At 45.2% G+C, this 23,422-nt stretch overlaps 1 protein-coding gene and 1 long non-coding RNA gene across 2 annotated transcripts in view; one reads left to right on the top strand and one right to left on the bottom strand.

Moving 5' to 3' along the window:
* Nucleotides 1–23,422, bottom strand: part of PLXNA4 (plexin A4) — a 404,602-nt gene that overhangs the window by 353,870 nt on the left and 27,310 nt on the right. Inside the window, exon 3 of the mRNA XM_088531807.1 lies at nucleotides 8,166–8,348. Within this exon, the coding sequence (XP_088387933.1) occupies nucleotides 8,166–8,348 (183 nt within the window). The remainder of the gene's footprint in view (nucleotides 1–8,165; nucleotides 8,349–23,422) is intronic.
* Nucleotides 1–23,422, top strand: part of LOC148593183 (uncharacterized) — a 266,042-nt gene that overhangs the window by 145,970 nt on the left and 96,650 nt on the right. The gene's annotated exons all lie outside the window — the stretch shown is intronic.

Here is a 23,422-nt window from a genome sequence, read left to right on the forward strand (position 1 = left end):
ATATTTAAATATTTTCCAAAATTCAGGGGAAAAAGTAAGGAACTTTTATCCTGACTGCTCCGCATCCAGTCAGTCTCACTGTTCCCTGCTGTCTCTGCACACCAGCCATGCCTAGCATCTGGGAGATGATTCAGTGTCGGTATGGACTGCAGCAAACAGGTACATGATCCCAACACCACTGCAACAAGGAACATGGGCTGGAAGAGGCACTTCACCCCTAGTCCAGCTGAGGATCTCCACAAAGGTTTGGAAACCATGATGAATGAATAGTGGGAAGAAGCTCATTTTGTGCAGCCTGAACCTCACATGTGTCCCTAAGAATGGCTAGCAAACAGCGGCTTAGAGAGTTCAGGGCACTGAATCTGGGCCTTGTTACCATGGTTAGGATCTTTCACCAGCACCAAGCTCACATCCTCTGGATCCTTCCCCTTTCTTTGCTATTGACAGGACCTGTCAAATTTTGATGTCTACATCAACATCCATCTGCAGCTGAACTAGTTATCAGTCATCTGGCCAAAGAGAGAAGACAGAGAGAGATGAGACAGACTGTGGAGGTGATTTTTGGAACAGACACAGTAGCAGGAGGGTGAGGGATCTGGATAGAGTGCCGCATGGTGAAAGGAGGAGATGGATGCACACTGCCTTATCAGGGACTTGCTGATATTTCAACTGGCTCCCTGATAACATATGGAGCTTAATCAAATATGCAAATGATGTCCTATCTAGAGACAAGGGAAATAGAGAAATAAACCCAGAGACCATGCGTTAAAACAGACCAATGAAATAAGGGAGTGGGTGGAAGGTTTCCTCTTTTGATAAAATTATTTCAAAAGATTAAATTAAAGCAAAACTAATTAGGAGAAATGCACTTAAGCTGGCATCCCATAAGAAGGGTCAGCAGGCAAGAGACATTCCAATCAAAGGCAAATGCAAGAGGCACTTCAAGGGCTCCCTGAAAAGTCATTATCCCAGTCAAAAGAGATGGGGACAGAGAAAAGAGGAAGGAATGACAAGAGTCATTTTGGCTGGAGGTCTCTCCAGGCATTAGATGGAGCATGCAAGAGTTAAATAGTCTTTCTCTGTGTCTCTCCCAGAGAGCAGAACCAGCAGGTGAAGAATGAAACTGAACACGTAAAATTCCATCCATTGCTTTTCCTTATGTTCCACCTCTGCGCTGTCTCCATCAGCAGCACAACCACACCAGGTATTGCAGCCTAAGCACACCCTACCTCTTGCAGACACAGTGGCATAGTGCAGGAATTCATCTCTCCTGAAGACGTAGGTGACAACCAGCATCACTGCAAACTGTGATCCTGGAAAGGGGTTGCAAGGCCCAGAGATATCAGGAAAGTAATCTGCAGCAGGACATTGCAGGACATTGCAAACTGCCTTTTTGTCTGCGTGGTGTAGCAGCACCAATGCAGAACGGCAGCCAGCAAGCGCCTCCAGACTTCGAAGTACAGATTGCGTCTAGAGGGATTAGACAGTCATTTGCAAATCTCATTCCACGGTCACAAGATCCCATCTCTGACAAGACTCTGAGGTGCTGTGAAATCAGAGCCTCCCCAAAAGAGCAGCACTCAACGCATGTATGCAAAGCAGTTGGGAAAAGCACAGCTCAGCCAAACCCTGCACAGCAGCACAGAGGTAGCTGCATAGCTGAAAAGCAGAAAGGGGGATCTGAGGGAGAGACACAGAAAATTAATTGCTCTCCGGGAAAAAAAAAATAAAGGAGACTAATTCTTGCTGGGAGTTGCAGCCTTCGCAGCAGACAGAAAAGAGCTTCCCCGCTGCAGTTAAATACTCCAAGGAACAAGGAGCTCACTGCAGCATGCTACAACGGCAATTTGTAGCCAGAGGTCCCAAGGCAATGTAAATGAGGGGTGTAGGAAGCCAGGCATGAGCCTACAGTGACAGAGCAAATAATAGATATTTAAAAGGAGGGTTAGCTGCACACCAGTTCAGGGGGACGAATCCCTCTGATGTGGTTTAGAGCTTGGGGTTTTGCAGCAAAGGATAGATCCCATGATAATCTGGGACTGGCAGGTGTAAAGGAGAGTATAGTCCTCATCCAACCCCACATCATGAAAGACAAAATTTAGGAAAAGATGGGTCTCTGAAGGCTTCAGAGCAGAAGGGGAGGAGAAATGGCACAGCCCAAGAGCTTAGTACTGGGGTGTCCAAGACTTGCATCCTTTGACTTAGCCTGTGATGCTGATACCTAATCACTTGACCCTTTTAGGACATGCTGGCCTCAAGTATCACCATCTGATGGCTATTACATGTCACTAGCCAATGTTCATGTAGATTCACATCACCATCTCTCCGAGAGTTCCCTGCTGGAACATGCAACATGAATATCAAGGACATCGCATGCCACAGCAACCAAGTCAAAGCTTTCGTGATGGTATGGCCAGAGAAATCAACTGCTCCTTAGGCATCTACATTACCTCTCAAAAAGTAGCTGTATATCAGTGTATGATACAGACAACTGCAGCCTTTATAGACATCAGATACAGATAGGAGATGGGAAGCGACATCGCTCCATCACAATTGAGTGAAACACTTGGACTCCAGCTGATTTAGGAAGCTGTGAGGAGAGGCCAGGGCGAACGAGTCCCTCTTGCAGAAACCAGCTTCCCAGCGGGAGCCAGAGCCTCTACAGCATGTTTTCAGAGCAGTCAAGTCCACTTGCCAAACAGTTTAAAAGAAAAATAAAAAGACTCCTTCAAAGCGCGGGGAAGGAGAAGGAAGCCGAGTTTCCCTGCTGACATTCGCAGAGCTGTCAGCCGCAGAATATCCTCCAGGGAACATCAAAACCGGGCAGGGTTTCTCATCTCGTGCATATTCAGAAAGTCCCTCGCCTGGATAAGCATCGAGGATCAGTGTCTGTTCCTGCCGCTATCGGGAGCCCACAAGCCTACACGCGACAACCCACGGATCTCTCATTAGCTCCAGCACTTTGGATGGGAAGTGAGGTATCAGAGAGCCAAAGGAGATATTCCTTATCTCTCTATATGCAAGTACATCATGATGCCACCAGCTCACCTAGAGTTCCATCAGCCATGAGGATCTGCAGTCTCTTCGCACCTCCAGCATCCTCTTACCTTGCTAATTTTATTCTGTCATCCGCTGTCCTCAGCCTGGCTGGTGGGATGCAGTAGCCACCATTACATTGCCAAAAGCCAGGAGGGAGTCAGAGAGGCAGAGACATGCACCTATTTTCCAAACCAACTTGCTGCCCGGGAAAGCAAAGCTTCCTCCATGTAGCTGTGAGATGGGCCAAAATGAGAACTGCAAATCTGAGCTATTACATCCACAATATTTCCATGGTGTTTTTTTCCTCTGGATCTAGAGATATCAGGCTGTCACAGGCTCAGGAAAATATAGTGGGTCATTCACAAAACCAGCCGATTCTGAGAATTTTCTCTGCAAAATAGATGAGATAACTGGTGGGAATCACTGGCCACATTTCAGAGCTGCCTGATCTGAATGAACAAAACTCACTCCAAATGGCTGTCCAAATCTAAAAATCTCTTTAAAGACCTTAAATTAACTAGAATTTCACAAAAATCCAAATGCTGACCATAAAATGAAGGAACTGGTGTTTAAGCCCAATTTCTTTCTCTCCAAGAATCTTAACACAGAAAAAGCTTTGAATGAAGTATTTTGATCAAATAAAAATTATTTCTTACAGGAAAGTTTCAAACAAGTGTAAATTACCACCACTTTCACTTCAAATCATCATTTCAGAACGGACAAAGAGTTTTGTTTTGATCAGTCACGCAATTTCGAGGACTGTTTCCAGTCTGACATTTTCAAACGTAAACTGGCACTTACACCTAGCTCATACACAGAAAAATTATTGCAGATAAGTTGTATTTTGAGAATGGGAACTATCCAAAAAAAAAAAAAACAAAAATTAAGAAAAAAAAATTAAGGAAAGTCTACAAGGATTTCTGAATAGTGCTATTCTCCCCTTGCAATGACAGGTATCAACAACACATGATTTGGAAGGACATACTAGAAAAATTTGAAACAGCCACACAAAATTATGCAAAGGATCTCCATGGGTACTTCCCTGTTTTCTCCTGCCACTGGCGAGAAGAGTTAAACATGCAAAGAAGACAGACAGTGAATTTCATCATGTACACCCTTAAAAAAAGAAAAAAAGTATCTATGAAGCATCTACATAGGAACAACTCTCATACGTGATCCATCATAACCTGATGGGTTAAAACAAAGTGGGGCCCTGATATCTCATGGAAACAAAAACTTCCTGGAAATAGACACTACCAAATCACAGAAATTCTGACAATATTCAGTGAAGTTCCATGCAAAGTGCTTTCTTTGGAGGACACATGGGAGCTCACCTTGCCTACCAGACACCCTGCAGCATCCTAAAGCTGTGGTGATGCTTATCAATGTGGTAAGGAAGCGCAGGGAATGAGGCAGGCCATCCTACACAGCCGGAGGTAATTACAGGTATTAGGATCTGACCAAAGCACCGTGAGATGAAATAATACTCATGAAAATATACCGCAGGATCTTAAATGCCCACAAGTGGTCAGGAGCTTGGTTTCCCATCTCATCCTATTTGTCTAGTTTAGCTGTTTGATGTTTTCCCCACGGCTTAATATTGAAGCACCTCACCATCTTCAGTGTATTAATGTGCCCAACTCTTTGGGCAAGGAAAATATTTCCTTCACTTTACAGCAGAGATAAAGGGTGCAGAGGCACCAAGAGGCAGCAGAAGCTTCTGGTGGATCAAAGAACCAAACAGTGTCTCAACCCCCTAGTCACTGGGCAGCTTTCCCAATCTCAGGAATGAGACCAGCACCCATCAGGCGTTAAATCCAAAGGCTCTGAATTCTCACATGAAATCTGGGCAGGGGAAATTTTTCCTCCCCATAGCTTTGCATTTTTGTCCTATTTATATCTTCGTTCTGCAGGGCCAGGCTGTGCTATGGACGAGCCAGCAGAATTTGAAGGGCCTATTTCTACAGCAGATTATTCAGTGCCTCCCTGTTGGTCCGCACATGTAGCTCTGTGAATGAGCAAAGGTTGCAAAATGTATTTTGCCTGGGGCAGTGAAATAGCTCGAGCCAGCCTTGTCATTCTGTTTCACTCACTCTTTTCCTACCCTATCTCTATCTTAGTTTTTCTTTTTCTTTCTTTCTTTGTTGTCTTGGTTACACGGGCAGATTCCTGATATGCTGCTTGTTTTCATTTTAATGATATGTTCCTGTAAAGCACAATATTTTTCTTCAGTTCTGTGTGTGTCACTGGATAAATTCCTTTGACACATGTGACATTTGTATATCAACTAACAGATATTGCTTTATGGCTGTGGGTATTTTGCAGGGCTTTCACAGACTGCGCGCATCAAAACCTGATATATTGTCTGCATCTTTCATACAAAAATATAGACATAGAGGAAAAAGCTCAAATTGCAGGAAAAAATAAGGAAAGTTCCTCTGAAACCATCTTTTAATTAGCTGCAGCATGTCTTCCAACAACAGCTTAACAGATGCTACTATGCTGAAGATGATCAATAACTCCTCTCCGCGTGCCATGAGAAGCACTTCGCTGGCTTGGCCAAGGAGCCGCACTGCACCAGGAAGGCAGCAGGATGCACCATGCATGGCAGGACCTGCTGGGACACAGACATCAACAGCCCCTAGCCTTCGTTCGCAGGTACACGGAGTTTCATTTAATCCTACAAAGCTAACTCAAATTTATCCATAGGATATATTTAATATCTATATTTTAAAAAACATAAAACAAACTTCATGTTAATGCAACGGGTTGTTTTCGAACTGGGATATTAGTGAGGTATTTTCCTTACTCCCTATTCAAAAGCACACTTTGGATGCACCAAGACCAAAAGCACAGCCTTGGCAGGGACCAGGAAAAACCAGACGAGAATCTGCACACCTAGGGCAGAGAGAGCAGCACAGCAGTGCCATGACTCCAAGAGTGGAGAACACGTTGATATTACGCGTTCTGATACAACCAGGGAACCTTTTAGGAAGGCAGAAGGTCCAGGAGAGCCTAGGGAGAAATTATAGCAAGGATGAGGCAGAATCCACAGGAAATGACAGTTTCAGGGAGCTTGGATCATCAGTCCAAAGCAACCAACCATAGGTGTTCATGGGGAGCCTCACTTTGCACAGGCTGAAAGGCAAAGGCTGCCTCTCCCGTAAAGGCTTATCCAGCTGATGAAGATCTCAGGCGTCCGCTCCAGCTCTGCCCTGACACACGTACCCATTGCACTCACTCCCATAGGCAGAACATTCATCACATTAGGAAAAAAGGGAATAAAATGCAGCTTTCTCAAGTTACGTCAGGCAGCCCAGCTCCCCTCTTCTCATTCTTTACCCTATAAGGCTGTCCCTGCTCTCTGCCACACACTGTAAAAACGAAAAGCTTTTGCACTCCTATTTTCCCCATTAAAAGGAATCAGTTCTTAGATCCTGCAATGTGACCTGCAAAGGCAAAAACAGACTCACGTCTTGGTTTGCCTCTCCTGGAGCCTAAAGAAAAACCAAAAGCTCCTTAGTGCAGAGAAGTAACGGCCATCCTTAACTGTTTAGGTCTTTTGGATATTTACCGTTCAGAGCTCAGCTACCCTATTTTTTCCCCCGAGAGACTTGCTGCAGAGCTAAACAGTTTATTATGATATCACAGATGACAGGGAAGCAAAACCTAATTAGTCAGGGGAGGAGATTATTTTTATTACAACTGTTTAAAAAACAGTTTGGCTCCTTTTCCACATGCCTGAACGGACTGGTGAAAAATATATATATATATATGTACTCTAAAGCATTGGAAAGCCCTTTCTGGGTTGAGCAAGACCTGTCATGTTGCCAGTGGCCAGGATCAGGTTTCCCTTGCAGCCCTCCCTTAGGACAGGGGCAATGAGAGTTGACTTTACAACTGCTTTTTTTTTTTTTTTTTTTTTTTTTTTTGATGAAGAAGCAGGTACATAGACAAAACTAGCAATTTCAAGCCTTCCTTATGCATCTTCAAACCAGCAATCCCACACGCCCCTTCTGTGCTCTGTCCGCTCTATGTAAAAGCCATAGCAGGCTGCTTTTTAATGGCATTTTCCTCCTCGCAAATCAGAGTTATTATTTGCAAAAGGAATTTGAAGAGGGATCAACACCCAACCTAACCCCCAGGGATCCATCCAAAGGACATCTCTCTGTGTAACTTCCTCTCCCCACTTCTCTCCTATCTCCATTACTTTGACAAAGCCTCAGTTTTCATGCACACATAATAATACTTTGCAACATCTCCAGGCTAAAGGTTCAGAAAAAAGAACATTGGCAAATGGCACAGAAGGGTTGCAGTGCCTATTGTTATCACAAGAAGTTACCTATAATTCCTTTTTGCCTGCAGAAAAGCACCTGCCAAAACCACAGGTAGACAATTCCCAGCTCCCACCTCACAAAATCACTCCTGCCTTACATGGCAAACTACAGCAGCTGTTGAATGGTGGAGTTACAGCCATAAAACAGACATTTCTTTGCAAGAAAACAGTGAGGAACATAATCCAAAATACAATAGTGTATTTACTTATGTGGCATCAGCCGTGGTTACTCCATAAACATAATGCTCATTGCCATTCAAAACCAGGTTTCTTCTGATGAAAAATGCTTTTTCTTCAGTACAAGCACACAGTATGACCTAAATAGAGCAACCACTAATCCCATGTTGGGCTCGTGGTGAAATCACAGTCTAGTCACATTGGAAGAAATATCTCCAAAGCACGAATCTTTGTTTCTTAACAAACTTCAGCCCCCATCAATTCTTCTCCAGCATGCACAGACCCCCTGTGATCAACTATTTAGATGGGCTGAACATTTAAAAAGAAACAAACAAAAACAAAGATGTATCAAGCCCAGTTGTGGATTGTTCTGTGGTATGAACTGAAACACATTCATGTTCTTGTGAAAAACACTTTGGGAGAAGGGTTTTCTTCTTTCTCAAAACAGCTCAGGCCCTCAGGAATGGAACACATTCTTTTTGCCAATGAAAACAACACTGGCTTTTCAAAAAAACAAGAGAGGCAGCTCAGGATAAGGACTCACCCACTGCCAACTCAACATTGCTAGCCTTCATAGGAATAAACAAATCTGAGCTAGATGACCAGGTCTTACCTTCTTGAGCTTCCCACTCTTGGTTCCCACAAAGGCCAAGGAGTGATTCTTGTAGACATAGGCAATCACAGAGGTCATCCTGTCTCCATCTTCAGTGAAAATGGGGAGTCCCCGCACCATGGATGATACTCCCAAGGGTGCATTCATATCCAGGCCACAGAAATTGTCATCAATTGTTAACAGCTGGGAAAAAAAAAAAAAAAAGAGAAAAAAATAAAGTGAAAAGGGGAAGCCATTTATTCTTTGGACATCAGGGAGGTATGCACAACGTACCTATAATGTGAGTGGATTGACAAGACAAAAGAAAAGCAGGACTAGAGGAAGAGAGAAATGGGGAAAAAATCATGGAAAGTTGCTTGGTGAGCCAGAGGCAGAAAGAGAAATGGAAACTTGCTGCTCTTGAATGACAGCCCAGCAGGATACATTACTTTAAGCCTTTTTTCCTACTGCTTTACCAGTCAAGACCTAACAATCAGAGGCAAGATCTCCTAAAGAAAAGTCTTAAAATTTTCTAGTTATGTCAAAAAAAAAAGAAAGCATGTATTTCACAGTCAGTGGAATCAGGATGAGAACCATTGAGCTACATCTACAGCAGCAAATAAAATGGACCATGTCCTTTCCTCTGGCTCCAAGATCCACTGGTGAGGCTCATATCTGTACACCTAGATTATTGCTACCATCCCACCCTCTAATGCAATTTAGGGAATTAATGCTACCCAAATCATTCCCGAGCACTGCCTGGGAGAAGGGTGGTCAGCACAGTCCACATCGGCAGTAGGGACTGCAGATAAAGATGAAGCCTGCATACACCCCCTGGCCATGCCTTTAATTTGTTCATATAGTTCCGAGTCCTTCTCTTATGCTGAGCATTCAATCTGGGCACTTAAACCTCCTAGGTCCCCCTTTATTCCTTGTGAATGATCTCCATTTGATTTAACCACTGAGGAGGAGGGAAGGAAGGTTTTTCTACTACTATGGAAACATTGCAGTGTTTGGTAGAAATACCTATGATGTCCTAACTGCTAGGGAAAAGGCCCTTTACACTAATGCTGCTACACAAACTTCAACTTCTATTGCACTTGAACTTAACAAACAGGCTTATCAGAGGAGAGATGCTCCTCTGGGATCCTTGTCTATGAAGGCACGTATCATCCAGCTAACTGAGGGCTTCGGGGAGTTGCAGAAGTGCAATGGCACACAGTGACACCTCTTCGATCCTACCTCAAAGGCAGGATCTGGAGAGGAGGTCAGGATAAGACATGTTGCCTCTGTGAGTATCTCTGTGGAAGAAGGCAAATAAAGATGAAGCTCCCAATATCACAGCAGAGGTTGCCAAGGCAGTTAGAACTGTATTGATTTGAGTGGGACCACTCAGATTTGAAGTTAAGCACCTGCCTAAAATACTTTGCTGGAGTCAGGCCTAGAAGAGTAATTAAGTGCACAGTAAATTTGTCAAATTTTCTCATGCCAGAAATAAATAGCTGTGACCATTATCTTTGTCTGAGCTCATGTCTTCCAGAAAAACATGTCTAAAGAGCCAGGAAGCCAAATTGCTCTGTCCTCACCTGGCACTTACAGGGAATAATTAGAGATAGTTTTGCTGAATGGACTAATGTGTCCTAAATTTATTTACAAACATATAAAACCTATAGGGAATTCAAGCAGCCCTTAGTAAGGAACATCTAGACCTGAGCTCTGGCCTGAGAGAATCATTAGTGTTTGTGAATTGCCCTTTCAGAGCTAAAATACCAGCTCAAAGGGCAATTACAGATCAAACCAACAGCCTCTAGAAGCTGCACATGGGATGTTGCTAGTTTACATGTCAACACAATGTCTAGGATAAACATATATTCCAGACCCAAAGACCAAATTCCTCTCAGGTCTATCACCCTTGTGCTGATCACCAAGCTTGAGACGCAGGACACCACTGGTGACAGCACGACTTGCAGAAGTTGAGTGTTTCTGTGGACAATGAGGACTTGCAGAGCTTCCTTACATAGGTCAGGAAGAAAAACTGCAGCTTATTCAGCAAGCACCAATGATATTTGAAGCAATTATGCGACCCAGGTCTTTCTGCAAGACATGCAGCACCAACTGCCAGAGATGAGCTAACGGGAGAGGTGGTGTGTTAATCTGAAACATCCTCTTTCCCCAGTTCACTGACTGACATGTCATCTAGTGCAAGATCCCTGTCATCCCTCTCCAGCCACATAGAATCCTATAATGTAGCCTATGGTGGTCATCTTAGCCATCTCCATAGCCAATGGAGGAAAAATATATACATCAGAGAGCCACTCATCTAGTTCACCTTATAATGCACTCAATCACTTTCTGGCAGAGCCAGTTGGTTACAGAACTCCAAGATTTTGTTTAGCTTAAGCATCTAACATTAAAATACGTCATCCTGTGAGCAGGAGGTTGGATTAGGGGGCATCCTGTGTCCTTTCCAACTGAACTATCCTATGATCCTATGGATACAGTACTTGAAATTAACCCAGGTCTTGAAGCCAAGCCCAGCATGATCAGAAACTCCTAAGCTATCCGGTTAACACGATCAAAGTTTCGAGGCTAAAACTGAGTATACCTAAACTGATGTCCTGATAGGCAGAAAAGAATCATTTCACATTGAAAGGAAAAGATTTCCAAGCCTTCTACAAGAGGCAGAAAGAGGTAAAAGAAAGTCCTACCTTGTCATGGTTTTGAAGGAAAAGAAGAAACAAGAATAGCTTCCTCACCACAAAAGGAGTGAACACAGGACCTAGGGCACAGCGTTGAAGCTCCATGTCAAGCACCAGGGAATTACACCAAAAGGCAAATTGAACAACAGCGATCAGGCAGAGCTGGCACAGTTCCAGGTGTTCTCCATGGTGTTGTACAGCCCCCAACACACTACCCTCCTTGCAGCACAGCCAAAGCCAGATATTCTAGATGATGCACTTGGAGGCCAGAGAGACTCAAGCAATCATCAGGTCCACCTTTCTTCATGGTTTAGGTCCTTGGGTATCACCCAGGGGCTGCCTGTGCTGCTGTGCAGGTAGATACAAGCTGTTTCTGCTTCCTCCCCTGGACTGGTCTCAGTCAGTACGGCTGTAAGAAGACAGCCTGGCCCCGTTGTGACACACTCTGAAAACAGCCAAGTTATACTAACTATACTAACAAGAACATATGAGTGCCAAGACTGCATATCAGACCTTGCAAAAGCAGAATGAGCTCTTATATGCTTGCAAAGCACTAAGAGGATATAGACCAGTGATCACATCATCAGATACAACAACCTGTGTGTGAGCCACAGCACATCTCCAACCTGCTGAGGTTTAATTAATCCAATTGCCACAGCTGATTTCTTCCTCCATGATCCTCTGCCTGCCTCTAGGTGTACTCAGACCTACCCTGAATGACCCTGAATGGGGCCAAAATCATGTATTTTTTCCCTCTACAGACACAAAAGTAACTTTCAACCTGTTTGTCTGACTTCCTTGAGATTGTAATAAAAGAAAACACCCCTGTCTTAGAGTAGGGGCTGAAGAGTGAAATCAGTGCTTTCCCTGACATGACATGATGCACTTTAGATGAGATCTAGGACCCTCATACCACAACCAAGTCTCCAAGGCATGTAAACTGATGTGTGAGAATGCTTCAGGTCTCTCTATTTACTCATTTGCTCTCCCATGGGTGCCAGAGAGGGAAATGCAGAGTCACAGCCCTCAACATGAACAGCTTTGAGAATAGGAGCAAGGCCAACAAGTCACATACCACATAAAAATATTTTCATTTAATACATTTGGGTTATTTCCTTTGAGAGTCATCTGCAACACATGTCAACAAGCAAACCCTTGCAAATAAACATCACCCAGCTTCTGTACAGCTGTGGTTCTACGCTGCATGCGCAATGGTTTTGTTAAAACATCAATGCAGCCATCTTCTTTGGCAAAGAGAAACACGTAAGAAAGTTTGGATTTATGATGGAAGGGTCAAGAGTTGCAAGTGTGGGTTTATTTTCGATTCCAGACACTCCTAAAAGCAATATAAAGTAGCCATGTTAAACTCTCTGGAGCTTCTCTGTTCAGCAATTTCACATTAACAACTTTCCAGAGTGAAAACAGAGGCGAGGACATGAATTCGCTCAGCTTGTGACACCCCTAAGGCACCAGCCGGGGCATCAGGAAGGGGCAAAGGGAAGATACAGAGATGCAGGGATAGAATCTTTAATTTTTTTTTTCATCTTGATCACTGAAATCCAACCCAGAAAGGCACAGCAGAGCTTGGAGGTGACTCAGAAGGGAAGAGGGGCTTGTGTTCAAGATGCTGGACTGGAGACAAATGCATTAGCATCCCACACCAGCTTCCCACCTGCAAAAATGGGATTGCGCACCATTCCTCTGCCCCAGTGCTAAACACAGCTTTTGCAAGGTGCTCTGCACATCCGAAATATCTTCATGAAGAATGATTAGCAACTGCCAGGGTCTAAACGTCCTCCCAAGTCCCAGCAGCTGCCTCTCCATCCTGGGCTGATGTGTGGGAGAAGCCAGCTGGTGAAAGTCTGTAGTCCCCTGCTGCCACCAGCCTCTGCATCAGCACCCAGAGGGTTCATCTGCAGTGGTGACACCGCAGCCAAGTGTCACATTCACCAGTGCAATAGGAAGGATGTACAAAGAATGAGCCTGATTTACGGAAGGATCCTGGCAAGCAGCTGCCTTCCCCAGTATTAAGCCTATCAAGTAAATAATTAACCCATCACAGCCCTCCTGGAGAGGGCAGCTTTACAAGTCTGATGCTGGGTCCAAGGATTCGCAGAGCCCCCAAACCCCTCAAACCCAGGAGAAGGATCAGAGCTCTGATTGCAGCACCTCCTTCGCCATCCTCATCTGATTCCATGGCAGACAAGAGCACTTTGGCATCACACAGAGGGCTGAAGTGCCAGATATCAGGCACCCGCGCAAACAGCACTCATAATAAACTGCAATTGTCTCTTAAACATCTGCTTTAGCAATTTGTCTCTGAAACGGCCCCTGATAATCAAATACAGGCTAATCCATATTTTGGGAGAAGCATTGATAAAGGATTAGGCATCCCTCATTCCTCCTTGCTTCCAGCCTGGTGAAGTCTTCCTCCGCAATCAAAGCACAAGGGCCTTTTTCCAGATATCTCAGCAGGTTCCAAAGCAATTCCACAGGCTCCCTGGGGATACAGGCTATCCCAGTGGCCAGGTCTTGCCTTTGATTTACAGCTAATACCTAACAACCCTGTCTTCATATGGTGGCAGGTACTTGGCCTCTCGCTCTTGCTATCTCAAGCTTGGCTACTACAGGCCATGGCGAGACTGCATGCATTAGAGCTGGCCATGCTGCCAGCAGCACCCGCGAGCCAAGAGCCATAAGAAATCAGCAGAAATATTCATTGGAGTCTTTGCAAGGAGATAGCCAAGGTCTTTTCCATCACCCGAGTGCAAGATCTTCTCAACAGCAAGGACTGTGTTTTCTGGTGATAGGGGACACATACACCATTCAAAAGAGGGTTTTAAAGATCTAGAGAGACAGAAGGTCTAGGAAAAATTGTGACTAGGAACCTTCCAGTACCTGAAGAGACGTAAGCTAGGGAATTTAGGGTGTAGATCATCAGGAGCGCAGGGGTGAACCATAAATCCGTGGCCAGGGATGCAAACCACATCCCTGCAAAGCACAGGTCTTTTAACCCCAACTCTACTAGTAGAAGTTTTCTGTCCAAGGCATGTGTTTTTTTTGTTTGCTGTCCCCATGGTAGTGTTATGCTGGACTTTGCTGTTTGGTTTACCAATTTCAGGCAGTGTCTAACACCAGCCCGTTGGCTGTGTCTAGCCATGAGGTCCTGGTGCAGGACCTGAGCCCCCACCTCTGGCTTTCACCCACTGCCACATCATTCACATAACTGGGTACATGGTGCTTCCCTCACCATCACATGCATTCCTGACAGTGAGTCAGGACAAAAAAACTGCAGATTGTCTCAGTGACTACCAACAATTATAGACCATTGTCATCTGGAATTCAAAGTCATCGGGAAATCTAGTGGGCAAAAAAGTTGGAAACGGTGGGCCTCCAACCAAAGATAGCATAGATCTCTGACTGAACCACTCCTCAGTGGTTAGTTTAGTCTAACGAAATACAAAAATATCCAATGGCATTTCCCCAGGGTGCTCTGTGTTATAATGGAAGTTGGATAAAGATCCAGCGTTCAGAAATACATTATAATTGCACACTGTTTTTCGCTTGTGCAACCGCAGTGGTGGTTACCACGCAATTACATGTCACCGTATACAAATGACAGTGCAGTTACAGTAACTTTACCAATTACAGGGAATTTGTACCCACTATACTAAGAGGTTTTCACTCAAACATAATTCAGGAATGCAAGAACAGGGAGAAAGTTATTCAAAATGACTAGAACTTGTACAAGTGTTAGTTTTTTTAGGTCTGTAGCTTAAACATCGGTTCAAGGACCGGTGTCAAGTTTCCAGAGTGCACAGAATCTTAATGTGGTACAGACATTTTATGCCTGCCTTTATGTTCCTGTTGTATAGTGAGCGTTTGACTTCCCAAGTCTATACCATGCACCTCCACATCATAAAATTTGCAATTTCCTGAAGAGGAGGCTGCCTTTCTTAGAGAGACCAACAGGTTCCTTCAGCCTTCAGGCCTTTTGCTCTGCAGAACTGGCTGGTAATTAGCAGCTAGTAATTGTTACTATAAATTTAGTATCCTCTACATCCCGACTTTCTCAATGATTCGTGTGTCAATAGATACAATCAACATACTGTCTTCAACCTTCATTGATTGTTGAACTCCTAAACATTTTCTATACTCCAGTATTGCAAAATTGAAGCAATGCTGGCAGTGTGTCTGTTTTTCTTATATCCTGTTTCAGACCCTGGAGATGCAGACCGCAGCTTTCAAGGTCTTCTGACCCCTGTTTCATAGACACAGAGCTGGTGAGCAGCAAGTGCAAATGTTTCTCAGCCCATGACTTGTTTTCAAAGTTAATCCCATTTTTGCTATGCACAGTTCTTAGAGACTGGCATGGGGCTGGTCAGCAGCACCATTTCTACTCTGGGAACTGCACCAAAAAATCAGAGGAAAACACTTCTTACCCTCCTTGGGAGAAAGTCCAGCACACATATTAAGTCTACAGGCCTCTCATCCAATATTTGTCCTCAACAAAAAGACATGTTTGCATTTTGGGTTAGAAGAGGACACTCCAGGCACCATTACAAGCGAAGGTACAATTAGGGATCCAGTCTGAAATACCAACAGTTTATTGACTTCATGTTACTGGCAGATCCTGTATAGATACCAGTTTTACCATATCCTTCAGATCCTACCATCAACTTCACCTTCAAGTGGCTGCTGTAGAAAACCGCCATATCATGTCAAGATAAGCACGATAAGGTGCAGAACTCCCAAATATCTGGGTATATTTTGGAGTGGTATTTACATTCTGTATGTTTGCACATTGCAACTTAAGTGACATTTCAGGTACCTTGCTTAGAGCCTAAGCCTCTTAGGTCCAGCAGCAGCTCAGAGCATGAAACGCTCCCAGATAGAAAATGCCATCACTGTGTCAACCAAATCTCCCCTTTGCTAAAGTCATTTCCACTCCCTCAAAATAATTCAGACATAACTATGCCGAACATAAGCCATGCAAATGGAGTGAAAACTAGATCACTGAGGTTCATGTCCATCATTCCCTTAAAGGTGGGAATTGTACCTACAAACAGGAGATATGGATGGGACCTGGAGAACAGCATCTGTACTGTAAAAGAAAGCTGAGTTCTGCCATCCCAAAAACTTAATTCTGCTGGCTCAAAGGCTGGAGGATCATATGGATGAGGCATTGAAGGATAAACAGAGAAATATAATCTCTGCAGCTCTCAGCTTAGTGCTCTCCATGAGCTTTAAAAAATCACTTAAAAATTTTCACACACACACCCCAAAAAAGGGAGAGGGATTATTGAGTGTGGAGACTCTACCTTTGAAACTGCCATGGTTCATTGGGTAAATAAGCATTTAGGGATTTTTTTCAAAAGTGAAGTATTGATCAAATAAGCTGCTGGAGCTCTTTTGTAAGAACATATTCCAGCAGCAAAACTACGTGTTATGCACCTGAAACATGGTGGCACTTCACTTGCCCTGAGCTGAGGTGGGGAGAGCCCCAGAGAGAGAAAATCTGGAGTGAAAAGGATTCACTGTGCAGGCAGAAGGATAATTCTGGAAGAAGGAGAAGTGCTCTTTCAGCCAGCTGCTGCATTTCACCCTAAAGGACTTTCACGATGGGTCCCAGGTTGGTATAAAACAAATTCCTGCAAGACATCAACTGGAGAGGTGAAAGAAAACACCAGGTTTGTCCTCCCTGCCTGTGTCCCCATAATCCTGCACATCCTTGCTACAGCATGGCATTCCCTCAGTCTTATCTGTCCAACAGAGTTGCCAGTCAAAGAGACCTCCCTCCCCAAAACTGCCAAATCTCATGTCCATTTTTACCAGGATGTAACAGTCAATGTTGCACGACCCTTCAAAGGTCTCCATGGGAATATCATTGCCATTTAATCCACGCAATGCTATATAAGAGCCATCTTTTGCTGACCTGCCTGCCCTTTAGCAGGCAATATGCCCGGATGATTTTCCAGGCTGAAATCTGGCAACAAAAGGGTTAATCTTGGCATGAGAAGGAGCATTTCTGGCAGCTGAGAGACACCCCTCATTCCTATTCCAGCAGTGCGCACCGGCACCTCGCCGGAGCGAGTCCAGCTGCCTCCTCTCCGACGGCATCACCAGAGACTCGCTGCTGAATCACAACTACTATAATTATTATTTTGTTACACAGACAAAATTATCATTTGGGGCTGCAAAGTGCCTTGCACACCAATGGCACAATGTAAATTAAACAACAACGCTGCTTTGCATGCAGGCAGCACCTTTGCCCGGAGATCCCAGAGCTGCTTAAAAGGTAGCTGCCCTGCAAAGGTAAGCTAAGTGCTGTAAGGAGCGACTTGTATGTGCTGTTGTTTTTCAGCATGGGGAAATAGAACTGGGATGGGGCACGGGTTGCTCAGCAAAGAGCAGCGAGCTGGGCTGAGCCCAAGGGTTGTGCATCCGCATTGAGGAGAACCAACCAAGCCTATCCTATCATCTCAGGGGGAGAAAAAAACGGATACAAAGAAGAGTTTAAACAACAGAATAGAGCATTCGAGCAGCGGAGAGAAAAACCTCCCATTTGCTGCCTCTATCTGGGTACTCGAGGAATGCAGCGCGCTTGTGTCAGCAGAGCATCAATTCACTCTCCCTACACCCGAAAAGTGTCGGAAGGCTGCAGCCCGCCTGCTGGAGCGGGGACACCGTCACAGTTACATTCCTGTGTCCCTTGGCTCAGAATCCCACCCAATAGTCCTGATTTGATGGTGGTAAGTGCTGGATCATCCCCTCATTAGGAGGAGGAGTTTTTTATCGCTCCCTCCCGTGCTGCCTCTCCCACTGCCCCCGCCTACGTGCCTGGCTAATAGAGCCTGCTTGCAGGATAAAGCAGCTGAGCAAATCCTATTATATTTTGGAACGGTGACAACGGCGAGGTAATGGCATTGAAACGCGGAAAATACGATGTTGTTCCTACTGATCTAGTGTCACCCACGTGCTCCATTGGTGACGCCAGCTCCAATGTGGTGAGGGGGATACAGAGGTGTCTCTGTCTCACAGTGGGGTCACCATTTAGATGCACACATATCTGGGGTGTCTTGCCTTCATTGCCCTTCAAGTCCTTCTTCATCTACTTTAACCATTGCTTCAACAGAATCTGCACTCCAGAGCAGAAAATATTGGGGTTGCAACAGTTGGTAGTTACTAGATTTATGTGACCAGAGGTTGATGGCATGGGGACAACTGGGGGGCACTGGGAACTGCTCTGCAAAATCCTATCACAAATGAGAGGTTGGGCCTGTCCAGCATCTGACCTAGGGCAGAAGTGTGATCAGGTGGGACTTGGTCATTTTTCTGCAGGGACAGCAGCCCTTCCCGTCTCCATCTTGACTCTCAACATTGGTCATCCTTTAGGGATGCAGGTCCAGAGTCTGTACAAACCCCACCTGTTGCAGCGGACACCTCCAAGTGCAGCTTTATTAGGAAAATGTGTAACCTTGCTTATTTTGGGAGAAAAAGAATAAGAAAGAAAAAAAGCCCTATTTTATGCACGTGATGGAATATGAAATATAGACACCACATCGGACTACTCCCAGAGGGTAAACCACTTAGCTGATTCTCCAAGCAGTAATACAGGGTCTGTGCAGGATTTGTCCCATAAGGCAACAACATACTCTCAACCCCCTTCCTCAACAGAGCCGTTATTGTACAAGACCCAGCACTTGCCTGCCCCCAGCCTGGAGATGCTTTAAATAGCATTGGATTTGTGAAAGGAGCTGAACTTATTTTGCTCCTGGCTTCTTCCAGGATGACTGGGATCTGCTGGCTGCTTTTTCTTAAAAAATAAAATAAAATAAGATAAAATAAGATAAAATAACATAAAATAAAATAACATAAAATAACATAAAATAACATAAAATAACATAAAACTTAGAAAACCTGTTGCATAAGCATTCCCCCTCGGCTTGCTGAACGATCTCCTAACAAGGCCAGATGAGGTCAGTTTTGCAAAGGAGCTGATCATCCAGCACAGAAGGAAATGCAAGGAGATCCAGGGGAGATCTCCAAATCAGCTCCCATGGAGGCATTGTTGCATCCCTGGAGCAAAGAGCAATGGAGAAGCCGGCTCAGGGCTCACCTGCAGGAGCAGCCCTGGGTAGCTCCAGGAGACCTGGGATGCTCAGAGATGCTGAAGCAGAGCCCAGGCTCAGCAAGGGGAAGGCAGCTGAGGAGGAGGGAGCTGAGCCTGAAATATCGCAGATGTAACAGCCCATCAGCAGCCCGGGGCCCTGCGCCACCCTCAAAGGGCATTTTGTGCGAGCGGGGTCCGGCAGACACGAGGAGCAAGGGGGGACAGCACATGATGAGCGCTGGTCACTTAAAGCCATAGGGTTTCCTCTTTCCTTGTGTTTGGGGAGTAAATAAAAGGGCTCATGAAGGAGGCTGTTTCCAAATCTTGCCTTTTTTTTTTTTTTTCCCCCTCCCTGTTTTAAGTGAAAAAAATTGGGGATTCGGGAAGGAGGGGCTGCGGGGTCTTATCATAAGCATATCTTATTCCATATGATTAGAAGGGAATTAATTGCAGTCAGGATCATTTCTGCGTGCACACTGATCTGGAGGTATCCCTTCAAGGACAGGTGTTTAATACCAAGGAACGCACTTACTGCCTCAAACGCAATCATCCTCTCCATGCAATTAGGCCCTGATTTATAGCACTTAAGTACAAGCTCTGCTTTATTTAGGTGTTTTAGAGAGTGGATTTTTGTTGTTGTTGTTTTTCTCTTCCCCAGGGCCTCCAAAGCCACTTTTCCCGCCTGGAGTGCCAAGTACTTTCCGGAGGCTGAGAAGTGTCCTCATTCCTGCTGGCTCAAAGCAGAGATGTGGCACTTTGGAGGAAGGGCTGTCACCAAGGAAAATGTGAAGATGAACCCATGCACTGCCTGAGACATCGTGCAAACAAGTGCTCATCAGGTTGTTGGTTTTTTAAGGCCTTTTGAGGATGTCCAGAAGGATGGGCCATTGCCAGCAGCTCTGCCCAGGCTGAACTGAGAGCTCACACAATTACTGGAGAAGGCTTGTGCTCACCCAGCGCTGAGGCCTTGCAAGTCCACTAAACCTCAGCTGTCTTATTCCTGGCAGATCATGAACCCTGGGCTTGCTAATAAACAAATTAATGTTAATTAATGAGCCTAGTCACCTCCCAGAGTAAGAGGTGAGGGGTCTTGCTCACTCTGGTTGCAGAGGGGTCAAAATCTTACTCAGTGGTGGAGATGGGAATTTATCTGCTCTCCGCAGAGCACTGCACTAAGCATCCCTGTTCACATCCATGAAGATAACCACAGGAAATATCGACCAAATTGACAGAGAACCCTGCTCTGTTCTTGCCTGACCTGCCCCACATCACAAGGCAATGACATTTCTCACCAGTGAAGTGTCTTTCTTCCCAAAGCACAATCAGCTTTGCAGGGGAAGCAACATCTAGAGATGGAGATAGTGCAAGAAATCGCCCAAGCTCACCAGGACTGGCAAGTGGTCCTCTGAACTTCAAGGCTCCTGAAAGCAGATCTCCCAGGAAGGGGGAAACACCAGCTTTCAGTTTTGTATTAACTACGTCTTGTTTTGATCCGGACTAGGAGCATGCCATTAAGAGAACATAGTGAAGTAGCAAGGAGGAAACCCAGGAGGACCTTCAGGTCCCAATCTAAGCCTGCATGATTTGAACTAAAGGAGAAATCTCTCGTGCATGGTTTCTAGGAGAAGTGGACAAAAAGCCCTACCAGGCTTGGCACAAGCGGCCTTGACCCCGCAGAGATTTACTTAGGATAGCCCGGGGACACCAGGAGGTCTAATGAAACCGATAGCTCACTCCTGTGACCGTGAGTCATTCCCCAGGGAAGGAGGCCGGCTCACATACCCGCGATCCGGCCGGGAGGAGCAGGCAGGCGCTGCCGTGGAAAATGTCAGGGCAGCAGCACCACTTGGGCCTCCCTTTTCACCAGGGGCTAGGAAAAAATCGAGAGCAGTCTGCTTCACCCCAGACTTCCCCTTTTAAGGGAAAAGCATGGGGTAAATGGTAGGTAGAGGCAGCAACTCTTCAACTTTTTTTTTTTAATTATTATTTAATGATAACATGTTTTTTTCTCCTAGCCCCCTGCAGTGTCCCCTCCCCTTTTCCAGAAACTCCAGACTATGTTTCTCATTTTAAAGGACTCTGTTTTGCTATCTCCCTTGCTAGAGAGAGTCCCAAAAGCAAGGGTGCTATTCCCTCTTCTCCTGGAAGTTGGGACCTTCAGGAGCACCAGGATTCAGGATTTAAGCTGCAAAGCCACATTTCCCTGCGATTTAGCAAGCCCTCTCACTAAACAAGAATAACGTTGCTCCCCATCTTGGCATCTCAGAGGTGCCTGGTCAGTCTCGTGTGTTATTAACACTGGAGATGACAAAGCACATGCCAGTGCACCCCCGGGAGGAGGAAGATATGAAAAAATTGGACAACCTGTAGGAAAATAGCAGCCACCGGCATCAGGAGTCAAGTTGGCTTTATCTAAGACCATATTCACAGTCAGTGGAGCTAGGGATGTCCCATCCTGCCCTGATGGCATGATGCAGACTTGCACATCCCAGCAGTCAAGCAGCACCCCTACCCCTTGGAGCATCTGAGATGGACTGCAAGAAAAGCAAGAGGATGACTAAGGGGAGGAAGAGACACACACAGTCTGGGCAGCACTCGCTGCAGCAGCGCCTCGAAGCATCTTCTCAGATGCAGCCTTCGCAGCCAAGTCGCTGATCAGCCAGCAGCTCAGCTCCCAAATGCACCACCTCTCATGCCCTCCATTAGCAAAGTGTTGGAAAAATATTGCCCCGCTCTTTACACAAGGCCTTTTGTTGGCTGGTCAGCTTCAAAAACATTTCTTTTCTCCCTCAAGTGACAACGCTGCCATGAAAAACAGGAAGAGATTGAATACAGTAATTTGAACAGTCAAACTCCATTTCCTGCCAAAAGAAAAAGAAAATACCAGCATCAGACAGAAGCCAGGCAATAGCTGGGGACAGACACTTTGATTATCTTGGACAGATATTTGCACTGTGTATCCGGTAAAAGCTACAGCAACGGAGGTGACACCTTTTCATTTCGGGGACTGGAGTTTTCTAGTCTGCTGTGTGGCAGGTGATGCTGGGAGTTACATCAGGTTGATGAAGAGACTGGGATGTCCCAGGATAACAGCCCTGGGCTGGAACCAGTTCCTAAGCTGACATCTGGGATGACACATTGGCAAGATAAGATATTTGGAGCTTTACTGCAAGCCAAGGTTCCAGCAAGGATCTCTACCTCTCCAGCAGACACTGACACATTCAGTCTCTAACACCCTCTTCTTCTTCCTCCATTCTTGGATGTCCTATTCCATATACTATTCCTTTCCATTTCCATACCCATATGGAATTCTATTCCATACTGCTGAATCCTATTCCACACTAATGGAAATCAATTAGTGATCGAGTTCCGTACTGAAAAGCCCCATTGTCAATTCCATCTTCCTCCCAGACTGGCTTCATTTTTTTGAAGAAATCCACCAATGGTATCGAAAGTGCTTTTGGTTAATTACAAAGCCTGGGCAACCTGCTTGAACCACAGACAGTTTTTATATACAACATGAAGATTGTTTTCAGTTCTAAAACACCTTTTTTTTCTCCTTTCCTCCCTGAACAATGCTTCTTTCTGCAAACACCCTGCACTTGTACGCAGCCCGGCTTGCTGTGCTGCAGAGATTGATGCACCGTGCTGCACCGCAGGGAGCTGTCGCATTTCAGCGATGCGCAAAGCAGTTGCTAGATAGAGGAAGGGGATGAATGTGTTCTTCGTGGCTATGAAAGTAGTAATGACTTCAATATCAGGAAAGGAGATTTAGATTAGACATAAGGAAAAGCTTCCTAACAGCAAAGACAGATCACCTGGGGGAGAAAGGCATTTCTATCACAGGAGGTTAAGAACAGGTGAGACAAACATCTGTCAGGAATGCCATAAGTAAGGCAGAAGGGCAAACTGGATGACCTCAAAAGACTCTTTTTTCCCGGCCCCATTTTTCTCTGATTGCATGAATTTCTAAGCATTTAGGGTCAAGTATTACCATTTAAATATAAGTTATTATCAGGCATTTGCAAGGTACTGACAGAGAAGAAAACCAGAGAGGTATTACCTGGAACTATTCATCACCTGAACGAACATCACCAATTTGCAAATCAGTTGCCCAGTCATAAAAATTGATCGAGTTTCCCTGATTTATGCTGAAGATTAAGAGGAAGACAGCTATAACACAAGGATGAAAGTGGGAACGTGCATTGGAGATCCTCCTCCATTAATCTCTGGGCTTTTGCACTTTCCAGCCCAAAAGCTCTGCTGTTGCACTGCTAAAACCCGCAGCTCCTGGTTTACTTCCCACGTACATGCACTGTCAGCATGAGAAAAGCACAGACTCGCTATGCAGTTGTGCTTCAGCCCTGTGCCGTCACACTGGGCTTGCAAACCAGAACGGGGCATGTTTCAAGGACATCCAGTCCTGCAGAACAGCTGGAGACCCAGCGCCTCCCACTACAGGTTGA

Source organism: Tinamus guttatus, unplaced genomic scaffold (genome assembly GCF_059628265.1).
Source record: "Tinamus guttatus ecotype Peru unplaced genomic scaffold, ASM5962826v1 Tinamus_guttatus_pri_ptg000434l, whole genome shotgun sequence".
NCBI classification, from domain to species: domain Eukaryota; kingdom Metazoa; phylum Chordata; class Aves; order Tinamiformes; family Tinamidae; genus Tinamus; species Tinamus guttatus.